The sequence below is a fragment of the Perissodus microlepis genome, chromosome 1 (genome assembly GCF_051167445.1).
Source record: "Perissodus microlepis isolate ML-2025 ecotype Zambia chromosome 1, ASM5116744v1, whole genome shotgun sequence".
NCBI classification, from domain to species: Eukaryota; Metazoa; Chordata; class Actinopteri; order Cichliformes; family Cichlidae; genus Perissodus; species Perissodus microlepis.
This window is the reverse complement of record NC_140461.1, coordinates 10,166,263-10,182,326: the sequence shown is the minus strand read 5'-3', so window position 1 is coordinate 10,182,326 and position 16,064 is coordinate 10,166,263. Positions and strand designations below refer to the sequence as shown.

General features: G+C 38.3%; 1 protein-coding gene across 1 annotated transcript; it reads right to left on the bottom strand.

Moving 5' to 3' along the window:
• Window positions 1-174: 174 nt before the first annotated feature.
• Window positions 175-14,511, bottom strand: mmp2 (matrix metallopeptidase 2). Its single transcript, XM_084929392.1, has 13 exons — window positions 14,165-14,511; window positions 13,766-13,992; window positions 12,824-12,972; window positions 11,712-11,840; window positions 10,747-10,920; window positions 9,829-10,002; window positions 8,820-8,993; window positions 8,521-8,676; window positions 8,273-8,399; window positions 4,675-4,808; window positions 3,911-4,070; window positions 2,855-2,964; window positions 175-1,411 (listed from the first exon to the last, which is right to left on the bottom strand). The coding sequence occupies exons 1-13, from the start codon at window positions 14,315-14,317 to the stop codon at window positions 1,308-1,310; spliced, it is 1,971 nt and encodes a 656-aa protein (XP_084785518.1). The 5' UTR covers window positions 14,318-14,511; the 3' UTR covers window positions 175-1,307.
• Between the last annotated feature and the right edge of the window lie 1,553 nt (window positions 14,512-16,064).

The window sequence follows — 16,064 nt, the reverse complement described above, 5'->3', positions numbered from 1 at the left end:
AAAGTCCGTTTGCTCTATTCAATGAATTTTATATCTGATTATTTTAAAGTTAGCCCGCTTGTTACTTATAGAACCTTAAAATTTAAAGAAGCGCCAGCATTACTATATATCATAAAGATGAACTCTATGACAAAGCAACACTGGTGTAAGTTCATAACACAAGCATTATAGATCTACTTTTACCACTAATGTGTTTTATTCAGATCTTTAAGTTGCAAGAGTATGTATACAGTGCACTACCGCAGCTCAGGTATATGATCTTCCACTTCTCTTTTTTGGTACCTAGCGGATAAGGATCACATATCATGGCTAATCATTCACAATTTTGTAGATTTATTATATTGACCATCTTTATTGATGACAGTGCAAAAAGCATAAACAAACCATCACAAGGAAAAAACATGTAAAAAAGATAATTAAGCAATACTACTGCGGTACTCTTGTCATGGTTCCATTATGCACGAAACCTATACAGCCTCTAGAGGCAACCTGTGCCATTAATCTTTCTGTACCATTAGTGTAGGGAAATGTAACATGGAGTTGACACAGGAATAATTTGGTCTTCCTATTGTGCCACTCCCTTGTATAGTCCTAAACAAAGTGCTAATCAAATGAAGGATAATGTGTCTGGGAATACTACTTTTATACATCCAGAGGATACTAAGTAGTCCGATCAGACATAGTTATACAGAATATAATGTATATAGGACTATATGCAAAAAGCGATCTCTAAAAGCACCATTTTCGGTCACATTGTGCAAATTCATTCTTTCAAATGTAGTGCACAACAATGGGAAAAGTAATTAAACAGATACAATTATAAAACTGCACTTATTACACTGAAATAATTCTAAGCCAACATGATTTCCTCATATGGTGTTAAAGAAATCAAATTTGTATAAAAAGGCAATATTGACCAGCACAGTATAGCACTGCATTTAAAGCAGTGTGGACATACCTGATGTCTGACTTGGAAAAAAAAAATCTATAAAATAATAAAAGATGGGGTGCATATTGTAATAAATCTGCATAACAGCATAACAAATAAAATGTCAAAGTCACACAGAAATGTAGCAAATATCCAGTTGCATATGTTCAGCCTACGAAGAAGGTTCAGGGGTGGCGTTCTACAAATCTGGAGACCAGTTATACAGGCTGCAGGAAAGCGTGCAGAGTTGCCATGATAGAAAAATTACAACAGTTTTCACTGCAGCGACCTTAAGTTGTGTTCAATACTACAATAATGTCCTCATTAGGCTCAAGAGGTCACCATTACACAAGTTAGTTGTGAGACATTTTGGAAATGTTCAACATCCGAGCCAGTCCTTTGTGATTTCACCCAACTTCACGATCTTCAAGCTGCTGTCTTCTAGTTTGAAATAGTGGTTGCCTTTGAAGAAGTAGCTGTAGTCTGTGAAAGACAAGCAGAATACACATTGTGTTTAAAACATTTACTAAGCTGAGAATTTTCTTTATTAAATTTGCTCGAGTCAAACAAACTACCACGCAATAACAGTGAAATAAACAAGCTTCTGTAGAAGCGTACAAGAATTAAAATACCCAATCAGAAGCCAAAGTCAAGCCTCGCGTTCTCTGAATTATGCTAAGGAGGAAGTACACAGAGGCGCCTCTGTAGAGGGTGAAAGACCTTCTTTATATAAATATGTTTGTTTACGGTGTGGGGAAGGGGCTATGTGACACTTACAGCACTGTCTGTATGTTAGGAGAGAAGCAATGAAAAAAATCCCTGGTTGCTTGCCATAAGCAAAAATTTGCTAACCACCTCTGACCTCAAGTATACATGGCTGACAGTGAGAATCTCAAAATATATTTACTGGTGGTTTCACATTAAAAATTCACCATTTACTTCTCACAGTGGCTGCAATGCACTTTGCACCAGCAGTAAAAGTAAGTGTCAACTAACCTGTGATATTCACTCACAAAAAATGCAACAATTCTGTCATTATAAAACCACTGATCACTCCCTGACTTCAGAAATACTCCCTATGGTCTATTTGCCTTCCTGACATTCTTTGTGTAGCCAACTCCTCTAAACGCTTTTTTTTTTTTGCCTAGAAGGCGTCACTGTTTGCTCAATTCTGGTATATGAGGAGTTTTACTGACAAAGGCAGAGTGCCAGACTCACTGATAGAGCTGACTGGATTTTCCTGCAATTTTACCAGAAGGAATGCTGCTGTGCAGACAGTAATCACACACACATAAAAACACTAGTGTCGTTATCAGAGCATAGCAACAGTTGTGTGGCATATTCTTGGCATATTGGAGCCATGGCTCTAGAAGCGGTAGAGTCAGGAAGTTCCCCATTTGCTCAGGACTTCAATATTTCAACAGCTATTGAAGGCTTTCTATATTATCTGGTACAAACATTCACGATTCCCAGAAAATAAGATATTTTGGGGAACCTGTGACTTTTCCTACCATAGTGAGGTTGATTCATATTTTCCAGTCAAATGTCTTGACATTCCTTTGGCATGGGCTGCCATGAAATGTGGCGGAATCAAACTTCTCCTCCTTAGTTTGAGCTGTTCTTTCTGTTTAGTACTAATTAAAATATGACAGTGTTCTAAAATGATATACCTATGAAACCTTATACTCATATATTGTTTTCAGTGGAAAGAACTACACTGCTCTGTAACTAACAAAGTTGCAGGTGTAGCTTTTTATCCTTTTCCCTAAATACTGCCATATCTTGAAAGCTTGAAATCAGTCTTGCTTGGAAAATAGAGTACAGCAATGGCACAATGGTATGAATCGTACAGCAAATTCATTCACATACTAATAACAGTTCCTGCCATATTTTGGTCAAATTTACTTGTTAAAAGTATTATTTTACCAATGCCATTAAGACTGAAGGCAGAGTCAATGCCATCTGGGATGCCATTCCAGGAATCCGCAATAAGTTTTGGGAAGCCAGAGTCCATTGTCTTGCTGGTCTCATCATATCTGTAAACACACAACAATGAAATCACATCTGAGGTTTTACATATAACATGTAGTACATCAATAGCATTAATTTAGCACCGAACAACTCTATGCTGTGCCAAAAATATGTAGTGTATTGACATTTTTGTCAGAGGATGCCTTCAGAGCTTTAGTAGCTAATCTGACCATCAGTTTCATAAACTGTTGTTCCTTTCTTGCATCATTTAGAGAAGAGAATAAAAGTAAAAGAAGTTGAGTAACAATCCAGACTGTTAACTAGGTTGCTCCCATAGCCAAAAAGTTTAAAATGTTTTTTTTATAATGCACAGTCCTTTTATCAAAGTACAGTTGCTGCTTTGCTTTGCTCTCTGTTTTAGCCTGTTAAAAATTGGGTGTGTGCACATCAGCCAGATAATGACTAATATCATTGCTATTTAATAACATAGGACGTTAGTTAGGGCAAACTGTTCTGGCTGCATTGTTATTATGATTTACTCTCAGTTACTCAAGGTTTGTGGCTGTAAATGCACTAAAAAGTCAATTTACAATCGGACAGGGACTGTGGATATGGCCAGCATGCTGTACCTGTTTGTTTAGGTCAAAGAGCCTGCAGACCAGTGCAATATGCACAATAGAAGTGAGATAGCCATGATTTCACTTCTTTTTTTAAAGACCCTCTGTTGTTGAATGACATTCGTTGATTTGCATCTTATAAAGTGCATCAGAAACACATAATGGCACTTTCCCAGATAAAACAAACAGTCCGCAGCACTACGGCTTCATATGTGCAAAAACTACAAGCTGTTGAGTTACTGTACCGTTTAGGTCACACCAAACACTAACTCAGTTCAGATATAGCACACAACTGCAACAGTTTATGACCTCAATTGCAAGAGCTAGGTCGAGTCACACAGGGCTTTTAATTACATTAAATGCAAATCTTAGCACAAACTTTAACTCTCCTTACCTCCAGAATTTGTCTCCAGCAAAGAAGTAAGTCTTCCTGTTCTTCCTAAAGTTGAAGGCAGCATCGATTTGCTGCAGGTCAGTGGGGAGGCCAAGGCTGGACAACCTTTTCGGGTAGCCTGTCTCCAACTGATCAGCTCTATAAATCCAAATTTCATTGCCTGGGAGAGAAGAGTAAGATAAAAAGAGAACTCACTTTTAGGATACATACAATATGTTATTCTAATGAAAATCACTAAACCTTTAAATCAACATTTTATCATTTATTCTTGTGTTGTCCCCGGGATTCCCATATACTTGTTTGCCATTCACCTAGGGGTCAATTTTGACCCGAGAACAACACAAGGGTTAACTCTATGAACCAATTTTGCAGTGAGATAATAAGTCGAACATTTACCAAACCATCTTAATGTCTTTAGAGTTGATGGATATATCATGTAAGTCTCATCAGTATTCAGGAAAGTTGTCATATTTGTAAAATGCTGTGAATATTTCATAAACCACTAATAAGTATGCTGGAAGAGTCCACAGTGCACTTAAGAGTGTTTGGCCTACATTCTGGTGCCTCCTAAAGTTTCAGGTAATAGAAATGGCTGACCATTAGGGGAAATGCATCCAAGTGGTAAAATGGGGAAGACACATCTTCATTACTCATTAAAAGTAATGCATCTGTTTCCTTCATCACCTTATAAGTGCGGGGTTATGTCAATATTAAAACAGATCTAAATGTGCATTTTTCAAAGTCTCTTGCTTTCCTCAGAATACCTGCAAAGAAGACTGTTTTTTCCTCTGGATTTTCATAGGCAGCATCTATCTTGGCAGGCAGGTCGGGCCAGTAGGTGGCCACTAGCATTGGTCCATTGGGTTTGCTTCTAAAGTTGACTGACCTGAACAGGAACCTGCAGAGAGAGTGGGTGGATGAGCAATCATGAGTTAGACAGGCTAGGGAAGAAATAAGAGTGAAGAAGTAAGAGTGAAAGGAACAGAGAGGGCTGATGAGGAGGTGGGGAGAGAAAGAGAGAGAAAAAGCATGTGTGTCTGTGTGTATAAGAGATTGGGGTTTTAGTGCAAGTGCTTCGCTGGCCGAGCCAGCCACAATGGTCTGATTCATGAGCATCTGGTTCTCGTTAGGACCAAGGCTGCAGACGCCAGCGGAACAAGACCCATCTTGCCCGGATTTCCAATACACAGCTGCGCAACAATAGCAGCTTACCATACTCTTTTCCACTGACCTATTTTTTAGACAGACAAAGATTTGCCAAAAACAAAGATCAGTTGTCATAATGATAAAGTGAAGATGAGAATAAAACTTTACAAACAAGCATAAATAGAAGTGCGCATACATAACACTTGCCCAAAGTTACATTTGTCAGGATGAAAGATGAGACATATTCCAGTCTGAACTAACCATCTACGAATGTCATTATTTTATTTGTGTTCTTGCAGATCAGTTTGCTGTTCATGCACTAACAATATCCAGAGGGTTTTCAGTCTGTACCAGAGCTTTAATTTTATCCTCTCCTCCCTCTCTTTTCTTCCAGTATGCACTCAATAAAAGGAAAAACAAGATCTGCCTAGGGGTGGTAAGGGGAATACGCGTACAGAAAATATTCAAGTGATTTTTCTAAAGCACTCCTGTTGTTTTAGATCTCTGAGTCTGTTTTATTCTTTTTTATTTACCTTTATTTTCATACAGGTAATTACTAATAACCCTAACATCTGAAGTAGATAATCCATTGATCTTGGATTTGTTCTTAACAAAGTCCTGTTTGAACTGTGTAAAAATACAGGTTGATGATTATGACAATGCAACTGAGCTTTGTGAGAAATATAAGTTTTTAACACATTGATTTAAATGGCTCAGTGTACTGACCCACATTATAAGTTTGCCTAAAATGCATTGTGGAAAAGGCACTAAAATTGTATAACAGAGTAAAAACAAAAAAGAAGATAGAAAGAATTTCACAACTGAAGAAAGAGTAACAATAGTATCTGTCAGGGAAGCTGGAAAAGGTACACCAAAGTATTTCTTTGAGAGTTATGATGGTAAAACAAAAAGTTTGGTTTGTGGGGTTTAATGCTACATCCTCTCAGACATGGATTGTGGTGTACATAAAAAAGGAAAACATTCGACATTCACAAACCAGAAGAAAAAGAATTCAGTAGATGGAGAACAGATCTTTATCATTTTTGAGTCTAAATATGTTTAAAGTGCACCAGGTATTTGGCAGTGTTTGTGAGGCCTATTGTATTTTTATACTGTCATTATCTTTAACTACTACCATTCAACAAAAGTGCTTCTATAAAACAGCAGTCTTTCTTAACAGTTTTTCACCAGCCTCTGCACAACAGTCACAACAATCTCCACTGGTCTTACGCTTCAGAACAGACCTAACCAGCAGGTTGGCCAAACATTTTCTATAAGTCAGACTTTCTAAGTACCTTCTCCTTAAGCCTCGAGACAGACAGACCCACTTATATGCTGAGCTCAGGGAGTGCTGCAAGTATTACTCATTGCGTCACGTTAAGATTTGTCTCACAACATAAATATGCTGAGCTAACAGAATGAGAGATTCCACTTTTACAGTGGGAGAGTCAAGTGAGCTTAGCCCCAGAGCCCAGAGGGTACAGCTCTTTCTGTAAAGCTATAAAACTTGGCATGTACCAGAGCTCTGCAGCATACAAGTCTGACATGCCCTTCAGGCAACTTATGAAATTGGACCAACAGGCCTGTACTAAAACTTTACTGATCCCAGATTTCAGTGAGATATACTGTTTGTTCACTACAGTAACTTCATAATACTCTGTCCTCATTTTCCCACCCTGATCTTCAGAATAACTTTTAAACTTTGCTTGATTACATTTTCACATAGCAACCTAAAATTCACGTCATATTGAATTAAATGTGTTTGAAAACATCACACAACAGCTTAGATTAGTGCACAATGGTGCTAAAAAAGCTGGCAAACAGGAAAAAGTCTAAATATGCTACAGCTCAGCTAAATTTCAGTGTAACATATGTATATGGAACTTTTAGCCACCTTAAACTGAACCAGTTTGCTCTGAATAGCATCTCTCTGCAAAATGACAGTTTAATCATCTGTTACATTCCACCCAGGTAGGTGATGCTTAGCACTGCTGTCATCCTATCATTTAGACACAATGTCATTTCTTTTTTAAGATATTATTATTTTTATTTAAACAACGGTGACCTGAGAGCCGAGGTATGTCGGAAACTTGTTCTTGCCTTTACATTAATGTGACTGTGTGCATTGACTTCAACAATGCTTAAAGTGAAAATAAAATTTTCACTTTAAAAAAATTGTCCCAACAGTTAAATAAGATATATAATATTTCAGATGGAAGAAAAAGATAATTTCAGCTGACTTGATGACCAACAACTGATCCAAAGTTTCATGGTTCACTGCACACTCTCTGCTAGAGCCACAGCAAGGTGAAAAATATTGTAACTCAGTGAAAAAAGCCAAGCTAACTGACTCTTGAATATTTTGCTGATGCATCTACTCTTAGCTGATTTCCAAATGATTGTGACAGGATATGCAGCTCTTAACGTTGAAATTATAGTGTTTGTGTCAACAATGTCAACAGCTAACCCATCATTTGTTTGTCCTAACAGTTCCTTTTTGTAACATGCCACTGGGGTAAGCTGTTTGTAACAAACTTCAGCTGTTGCAATGAAACTGTTCATCTTTCTACGGGAAGTACCCTGACTCACAAAGACTGTTGACCGAGCCACAGGACTTTATGCAACTTCTTTTCTACAGAGTCAGCCAGCAGACACATAGTAAACCTACATGACTTTGGATTCACTGGCGCCGGTGGAGAAGAGGAGTGTAGACTGTTTATGAATGATGACTACTTTGGTTGTCACTGCGTGAGTAGAGGGATAGCTTGTTTTCAACTCTTACTAATTGTCATATCACAAAACAACAATATGCCCACAATCTTCAAGTGGCACAAGACTGTAAAAAGAGAAACCATAATTAACAAGAACCCTCATGTCAAACTGCTTATTGTTTGCAGTGATGTGATTGTGAAATCCAGTTGGTGCAGGCTGCTGTGTTTCAGTCACGCAAGACGATACAGCCTGAAGCAGGCAATTTCGTTTTCTTTATCGCTCTTCGCACAGATCACAGACAGGAAATTTAACAGGACTTTGGCAGTGCTTTCAGTGTTCACAAACTCAGCCTTTACATCACATTTAAGACTCAAAAGAGCAACTGGGAACATTACAGCTTGCATATCTAGAACACTTTGCTGGGCTTCAGACTTTTCTTACATTTAAGTCTTTTTTTTTTTTTTTTTTAAAAAGATACATCAAGTTGCTAACTGAGATGATTACCTGTCTTTGAAGAAGAATGTTTCTCCTCTGATCTGTGCTACAGCATCAAAGATCACTGGCTCATTACAGATATCCATTGGAGTGACAGGACCCTGGGTTGGAGGCAAAGGCTTGTCTGTTGGCACACCTGTTGTCAGATTTACCACAGTATTTATTATTTAAAGGGGTCTGCAAATTATCCACTGACAACACAATCATTTTCCCAGGCACTTATTGGTATTAGACTATATGTGGCATTTTTCTCTCACCATACAACTCCTGGATGCCTTTGATGTCATCATTGGAGAGCCTGAAGTCTTTAGTAAAAGTGTAAACAGGGGCCATCAGTGCACCGGGGTCCTGAGAGTGCTCCAAACCAAGAGCATGACCAAATTCATGGGCTGCTACCAGGAAAAGGCTGTAGCCTAGAAACAAGTTAGTTTAAACAAATATCTATTATCTTTCCACAGTAAAAAAACAACAACAAAGAAAAAGATAGATTCAGTGTCTTCCAATCCACTGGCTCTTGGGAAAAATATCCCCAAATACCACTGGCAAATTCTTTTACCTTGATCAGGACAGAAACCCCACTTGCGGTCATCATCGTAACTCTTGGTGGTAGCGCACCACATTTTGCCATCGCTGCGTCCAGAGGTGGTGCAAGATTCATAAGTGTCTCCCAGGAAGGTGAAAGGGAAGGCGCAGGGGCTTCCATCTGCATTGCCTCCCACTGTTGACATTGCTGGTAACAGCAACAAAATGCAAAACAGTAAATGCAAAATATGCACTGAATTCAGTTCCTTAATTATCTTATAGATTCACTATGCAAAGTGATTTTTTTTTCTTTCTGGAAAAGTTTGGGTTATTATGAAATGAGTGCAGATGATGTTCAGAAATAGCATGATGAAAGCAGCTGGCACAACACACACAACATCAATAACTAATCCATTAGGCACACAACCAAAATGCACCCATCCAAATTGATTTTCTTTCAAAGAGAGATCATTTTCAGTCTGGCAAGAGTGGTTTTGTGTTAAAAAAAAAAAAAAAAAAAGAAAGAAAGAAAGAAAGAAAGAAAGAAAGAAAGAAAGAAAGAAAGAAAGAGTAAAACAAAAAAACAATATAATTTCTTATTCGGTACAAGTTCTCACACAGGACTCTGCAGCAAAGCTTCATCCCTAATCAAATAAAATCAGATGAAAGCACCAACGGTAGTACCTCTCCCTGTATGCCTTTCTCCCTACCCCAGTACCTCAACCCTAAAACAAGCCCCACTGACAGAATGGAAAATAGGCCCTGCTACTGCACATTAAAATACTTTTATAGCTATTCAGCCCACCACGAGCATAACCAAAAACCGCAGCTGCAGAATTCCTGTAGCCCAACATATGGCAAGGCACTATGCACTGCTCATCAAAAAAAGCACCGCTAGTGAAATATTTATTTATTTAAGTGTTATTGCATAATGAAGACCGTGACCACTATGCACACCTAAGTGGACATCAACTTGATGTCGATTATCTTTAATTTTGCTATATGTTATGTGAATAAAAGACAACACATGACACACCACTTACCAGTTTCAGGGCAAAAGCCATACGTTTTGTCGCGGTCATAATCCTCAGTAGTGGCACACCAGCGGTAACCATCATCTCTGCCCTGAGTGGTGCATCCATCATACTTTTCCCCCTGAAAGTTGAAGGGGAATTTACATGGAGCCCCTTCTGCATTTCCACCCAGGGTGAAAAGTACTGCAAATCACAAACCAAATGAAGTTACAGATGGCCTAATAAAATTAAAAAACAGTATTTGTTTTTACATTCTTCTAACTAAAAAAAGAAATTCAATTGTAATACAAAACCCTTGATCACTAAGTAGTGATGTAACACAAGGGAACACAATAAACTTGAATTAACAAAATAGGTACATTGGAACTGTTTGATTTTTTTTTTACTTCAAAACTAAAGTTTAACAAAATAGAAAACTCCAGTGCAAACAGGCCTTACTCATGTTTTTATCACATAAAATGACTTTGAACATGTGTATTTTGGCAGTTAGTTGTAATAGCATCTGATCATGTTAGTACCATGGACAGCAACATAACAGAGATAAACAAAATGTTTGACAAAGCCTCATGTTGTAAAGTGGGGCAGTAACTTGGAGAAGAAATGTTCCATAATTCACTCCAAATAAAACAAAATTTAAAAAGAAAAGCATTTTCCTGGCCAACCTACTTTCTTCATGTTCAAAAACAACAGAACAGCTTTGAGTATAGCTATGATGTGATAATAAGTATTACTTTACCAGTACTGAAAGACTAATTAAATGTTTTGTCTGGTTCAATAAGATCCAAGTAGGGCACATCACGCCTAAGGTCATGTGGGGCCACAAAAATCACAAGTTTCAAAAGCAAAATGTGCAAACAGACATCACAGCTGCATGTCAAACATATAGTATATGCTTTAACAAAAAAGGGACCCACTGGGTAAGCTTACATTCATGAGGGCAGAAGCCATATTTGCCATCTTCATCAAAGTTGTAAGTGGTGGAACACCATAGGAAACCGTCATCACGACCCTGAGCTGTGCAGCTGTTGTACTCAGTGCCCATGAACAGGAAAGGGAATTTACAAAACTCGCCATCAGCATTGCCAAATTTCGCCTTCACCACTGTAAAACAAAGAATGCATACATAGATACATACTTATGTATAGAAAGGGGTAAAGATATATGAATATTTGCTCTATGGTGCTTGATTTCATATAATGCTTTCTCAATTCACTATAAAACTTTGTAGCATTAGTTTCACACATGTTTAGAAGGTAATTTTTGTAATAATAATAGCAAGCAAGCTAACATAACATAGCAAGCTTCAACTTCTTGGAAGTTAAAGCAAATATTGTTGTCTAGAATTTGGAAAGCAGTTTCAAAGTAGGCTTTGAAAAATGTCCAACCAAACTGTATAATGCAGGGTACAAATGATTTTTATGTAACAGTATGAACAACAAACACATATTGAGAAAATAAAAGTTCATCCAAGAGATCCTCATCTGTTCATCTGTTTAAGACTAGCACCAAGAGAAATGGAAAATAGGTTTATAGATTATTTCCACACAAATTAAATATCCAGACATAAGGATGCTAAAAAAGGGGAAGTACTTGGGAGTAAAACTATCTGGGTCAATGGATGCGAATACAAATGTGTGCAATAGAGTTTTTTTTTTTTAATTTAGCTTCCAGATGGCTGTAGTTTGATATGATGTCAGGTGCCAGAAAAAGATGCTTGGAAAATAGCATCTGAAAGTTATATTAGTTTCTACAATTTCAAATTCTCACCTGACAAAGTTTTAAATTAACTTTACATAACAGTCTAAGCAAAAAATGAAGAACTAAATAAATTAAGAAATCGACACTGGTGGTTTTGCTGCATACACTTTTTGTAACTAGCATTCTTGCATTACCTTGCCCCTCTCCAAGTGTCCACTGCTCATCATCATCAAAGTGAGAGTCTCCACCAATCCCTGGGCCTGGAGCAAAGGCATGAGCCAGGAGGCCATCCTTGCCATCAAAGGGGTAACCATCTCCATGCTCTATTGATGACATCATTAACCAATCAAAACATGTATACTGACTGCTTAAGACATGATGTGACATTTGTCCATGTATTCAAAGATTTCTGTTTCTGAAACAACAATTCCATGTCTTCTTCAGCGGCCGATTTTCGGTTGCGTTTCCCTATAATTACTAGATTCTTTCTGAATATAGTCAGCTGTGACCAGACAGAATGTGGGTAAATATCAAGTGGTTATTGTGGGCGATCGTGGCTCAAGAGTTGGGAGTTCGCCTTGTAATCGGAAGGTTGCCGGTTCGAGCCCCGGCTTGGACAGCCTCGGTCGTTGTGTCCTTGGGCAAGACACTTCACCCGTTGCCTACTGGTGGTGGTCAGAGGGCATGGTGGCGCCAGTGTCCGGCAGCCTCGCCTCTGTCAGTGCGCCCCAGGGTGGCTGTGGCTACAATGTAGCTTGCCATCACCAGTGTGTGAATGTGTGTGCGAATGGGTGGATGACTGGATATGTAAAGCGCTTTGGGGTCCTTAGGGACTAATAAAGTGCTATATAAATACAGGCCATTTACCATTACCATTATGTTTGGAATGACCTGGGTTAATACCATAATCCCCACTGTCTTTAAAGAATTCCTAAAATACAGGATGGCGGGATGTAGAGTCACTTTGAAAAGAATGTTACTTTAAAAAGATGTATGTTTTTGCTCCTTCAGCATTAGTCTAGAACTCGGTGAGCTTCTGTTTAAATATTGACTTGTGCTAATTATTATAGGAACATTCTTAGAATTTTATCCTGCGGTACAATCTCTTTATTCTATTACAAAGATGTGGCAGATCCAATAAAAGGAGTATTTTGAGGGCTTACAATATGCGTATTATTATAAAACAAACTGATACATTTCTTCATTAATTGTGATTCTTGTAAACCCACCTGAGTACAGATGTACAATAGTTTTCAAATAACAAATGGAATATCTATATAGTGTGATGTTTATACACATAGTATACCATTGCGGCCAAAATTAATCATGATGTCAGCTTCTCCATCCATGATGCGAGTAAAAGTGAGTGGCGTGACATCACTCCATACTTTGAAGGCCCTGAAGAAAGCATCATTTATGACTTCTTCATCCAGATCGGGAGTGTAACCCAGAATTCTACAAATTGAGTAGAACAAAAAAAAAAAACAAGCATGACTTGAATTGTCCAATCAGGACAATCTGTGAGTGTTGCAAATTCTCCTTTCTTTACTAAAGATCATGGAAAATAAAGAGGCCAATATGAGTAATCTGTAAAAGCACCTCCTGAAACAATGTTCAGCCGCAAACCCATTTGTATGCCTGTCTACACAGTCCTTTTCCTGAAAACAGTCTAAGATCTCATAGTTGTTATTGTCTTTGGCTTCCAGTCTTTCTTATGAACACACAGACAGAGAGGCTGGAATGATCAGAACATGCAAAACCGCTGATATAAATAAACTACATCCACATCATAGTAAACCTCAAACAGAATGAAAACAAAGGACCTGACACATACTGTGTAGGAATGCTGGTGTTAGCGAGACATAAAGATGCAAGCACTTCAAGACTGTGTGGATGGGGGTAGTGTGGAATGGAGGCTGTGGAGAGGGTGGGGTTGGTTTTAGAGGGTCAGACAGGGGCAAATATGTCTCAGTACAACAACTTTGATTTATGGGCAATTGTTAAAGCAACAGATTTTTAAAATAGTGCTGTGCAGTAAACGGTTTCCTAAAGTGCAGCATGCCAAGTAACTCAAAAACTATTAGATCACACCCAGTGGTAATGCCATAACCATTTTGCAGGCCAAGCTGATTAAAACCTCCGCAATTGTTTGAGAACTAATTTGGAGTCACAGTGGATTGGCACTCACTCCCATTATAACATAATCCATAGCCTCTCTAATCATGTGTTTTATTGTTAATTCTCTGACCTGTAGGTGACGTCCTTGTTCTGCCATTTGGGTTTTCTGTGGAAGAAGTTATAATTGGCCACATCTGGGACACCGCAGCGGGGTTTTTTCATGATCTCTACAGTTTTGGCATCAATCTCTCCAGTTTCTTGCAGAGAAAAAAACTTTTGCATTTTCTTCAGGGTATCCTTGAGCACCATAAGATTACATCTGTCTTGTGGGCATCCATAAAACTTGTTTAGATAATGCTAAAGTTTGGATAAAAACATAAAATAATAGGTTAGAGCAATAAGAAATAAATAATGTGAAAACTACTCCTGTTCATTTCTGGCACTCCAGGGGTAAAAACAGTTCATTGCTGCCTGACCTACTTAGACATATCCTGAGGAAGGAAAAAAAAAAAAAAAGACAGAAACTTACCAAAGCAACTTCTTTGTCTGTTCTGGGGGTATCGTCTCCGGGAAACCTGATAATAGGAGAAGGACGAGCATTTACTGTTTGGAACGCGATGAACTGAAGCAAAAACAATTTGAGAAGACCCCGACGACAACTGAATATCGTCGGAAAGCCCATTTTCTCTGGTTAACAGTATATCTTGTGCGGTAAGTGCCGTTCGCAGTCCTTTCAGCCCGTCAGCTTGTGTTGCTTCTGCTCCTCAGCAGGATTTTTTTTTCTCCTTAACGGGACATCCTGCACCTCGGGTCTGCGAACTTTCTTAGTTCTGCTTGCACATGCACTTTCCCCCCGACGCCTTCTGCGCAGTCTCCAGGTTGGGAAAGAAATGGAGACGAACCAGCAAATCAATTGCTGAATGATTCATCGACTACAGTTCTTAGTCACTCGCTTTTACCAGAAAACGTCTACAAATAAATAAAAATGTTCTTTTTTATCGTTTCTTTTATCTTTTTTTTAAAGAGTAGGATAATCATCTAGAGGCGAAATTAACCAATTTTGGGCCAAGCTGACCAATTAAACCCATGACGACCTTCTGCTTTTTAAGTGTGTATTTCTTAAATTAATATGTGCAGATTCCAAGATAAACTATAACCTGTATGCCAAGAGGTTTCAGCATATTGTTTGACTTTTTTGTTTGTTTGGGAATGATCTTTATGATTTTTCTTTCCAAACTTAAAATCACCTATTTGTTTACTAAAGTAAGTTCTGCCAACCAATTCAGCCAATAACTTTATAACTGGTAGAAGTGGGCGACTTTTTGGTACTTTTTTGCACTGTTCACTGCTGTCTTAGAGCACCGCCACACCTCACTTCTAACTTTCTGACTTCCAGCGACCGATTTTCTATCCCTATTCATGAATTTCTAAATAATCATTCGCGATGCGGTGGGTAGGGGGAGAGGGAGGAAATCATTATACTGGATTAATTTGGAATTCACTGACGCAAAGCTGCTGAGCGTCACCACACAATATATTACCTTGCCAGGAGAGAAAAACAGCGACACCCAGTTGCAGAAAGGCCAGAAGTTATTCAAAGTGGTAGATTGACATCTACTGGTAGGGTGCGAAACTGGTCTCAATATTTGGAAGCTAGAGAGAGCCAAGTGAACCATATGTATTCTACCCATGAAAACTAATAAGGGTGAGAGTGTGTGTGTGTGGGGGGGGGAATTTGCTAATGCTGACTTATCCCTGTACACATGTTATAGAAAATAAGTACACGGTAAAAAAACAAAACAAAAAAAAACAATAAATAAATACACTGCTGCTTACCATGAGTTGACTTCAAACCTCATGAGACATTTTACTTAATGACAGCAATCTGCAGATGAAAGATATATATAATAGCAGGCCTTGTGTATATATACATCAGCGTAACTTTGTGCTGAAATAAATCTATTTCCCAGATGATTAAACATTATACTATTTTACTGGTAATACCTGAAATTTTATTGGGGGGATTATATTGGTTGGGTCTAATTATTGGGGGGGGGGGTCATAACCCCCCTAAACCCCCTGGAAATCACGCCCCTGGATAACTAAAGGTTTACAAAATATTTCTTGTGCAGTGGAAAATGTATCCTTTAGAATGTTTCTTATGTAGTTTGGTGTATAACACTCGCTTCCCAAAGACTATAATGTACACTAAGTGAACTAACCTACTTTAACTATTGAATAGTTACAGTGGTGATTGGTGCCCTCTAGTGGTTCACATATAACAAGTACCTGGTCTGTTTTGTGGCCCTTGGAGCCAGTGTTCTTTCCTGATTTGTAATCTACAGCACAGATTTAGGATTTACTCTAACTCTCTTTGACATCTCTTTGTTTCCGCTCTCATACTGGATTACTCTGAACAGCATATGAGA

Coding starts and splice junctions, on each gene's coding strand:
- mmp2 (XM_084929392.1), bottom strand. CDS start 14,317: ATGGGCTTTCCGACGATATTCAGTTGTCGTCGGGGTCTTCTCAAATTG. Junction 8,400..8,520: donor AGGCATCCAGGAGTTGTATG/GTGAGAGAAAAA, acceptor ATCTGACAACAG/GTGTGCCAACAGACAAGCCT. Junction 1,412..2,854: donor CTTCAGTCTTAATGGCATTG/GTAAAATAATAC, acceptor TGTCTTTCACAG/ACTACAGCTACTTCTTCAAA.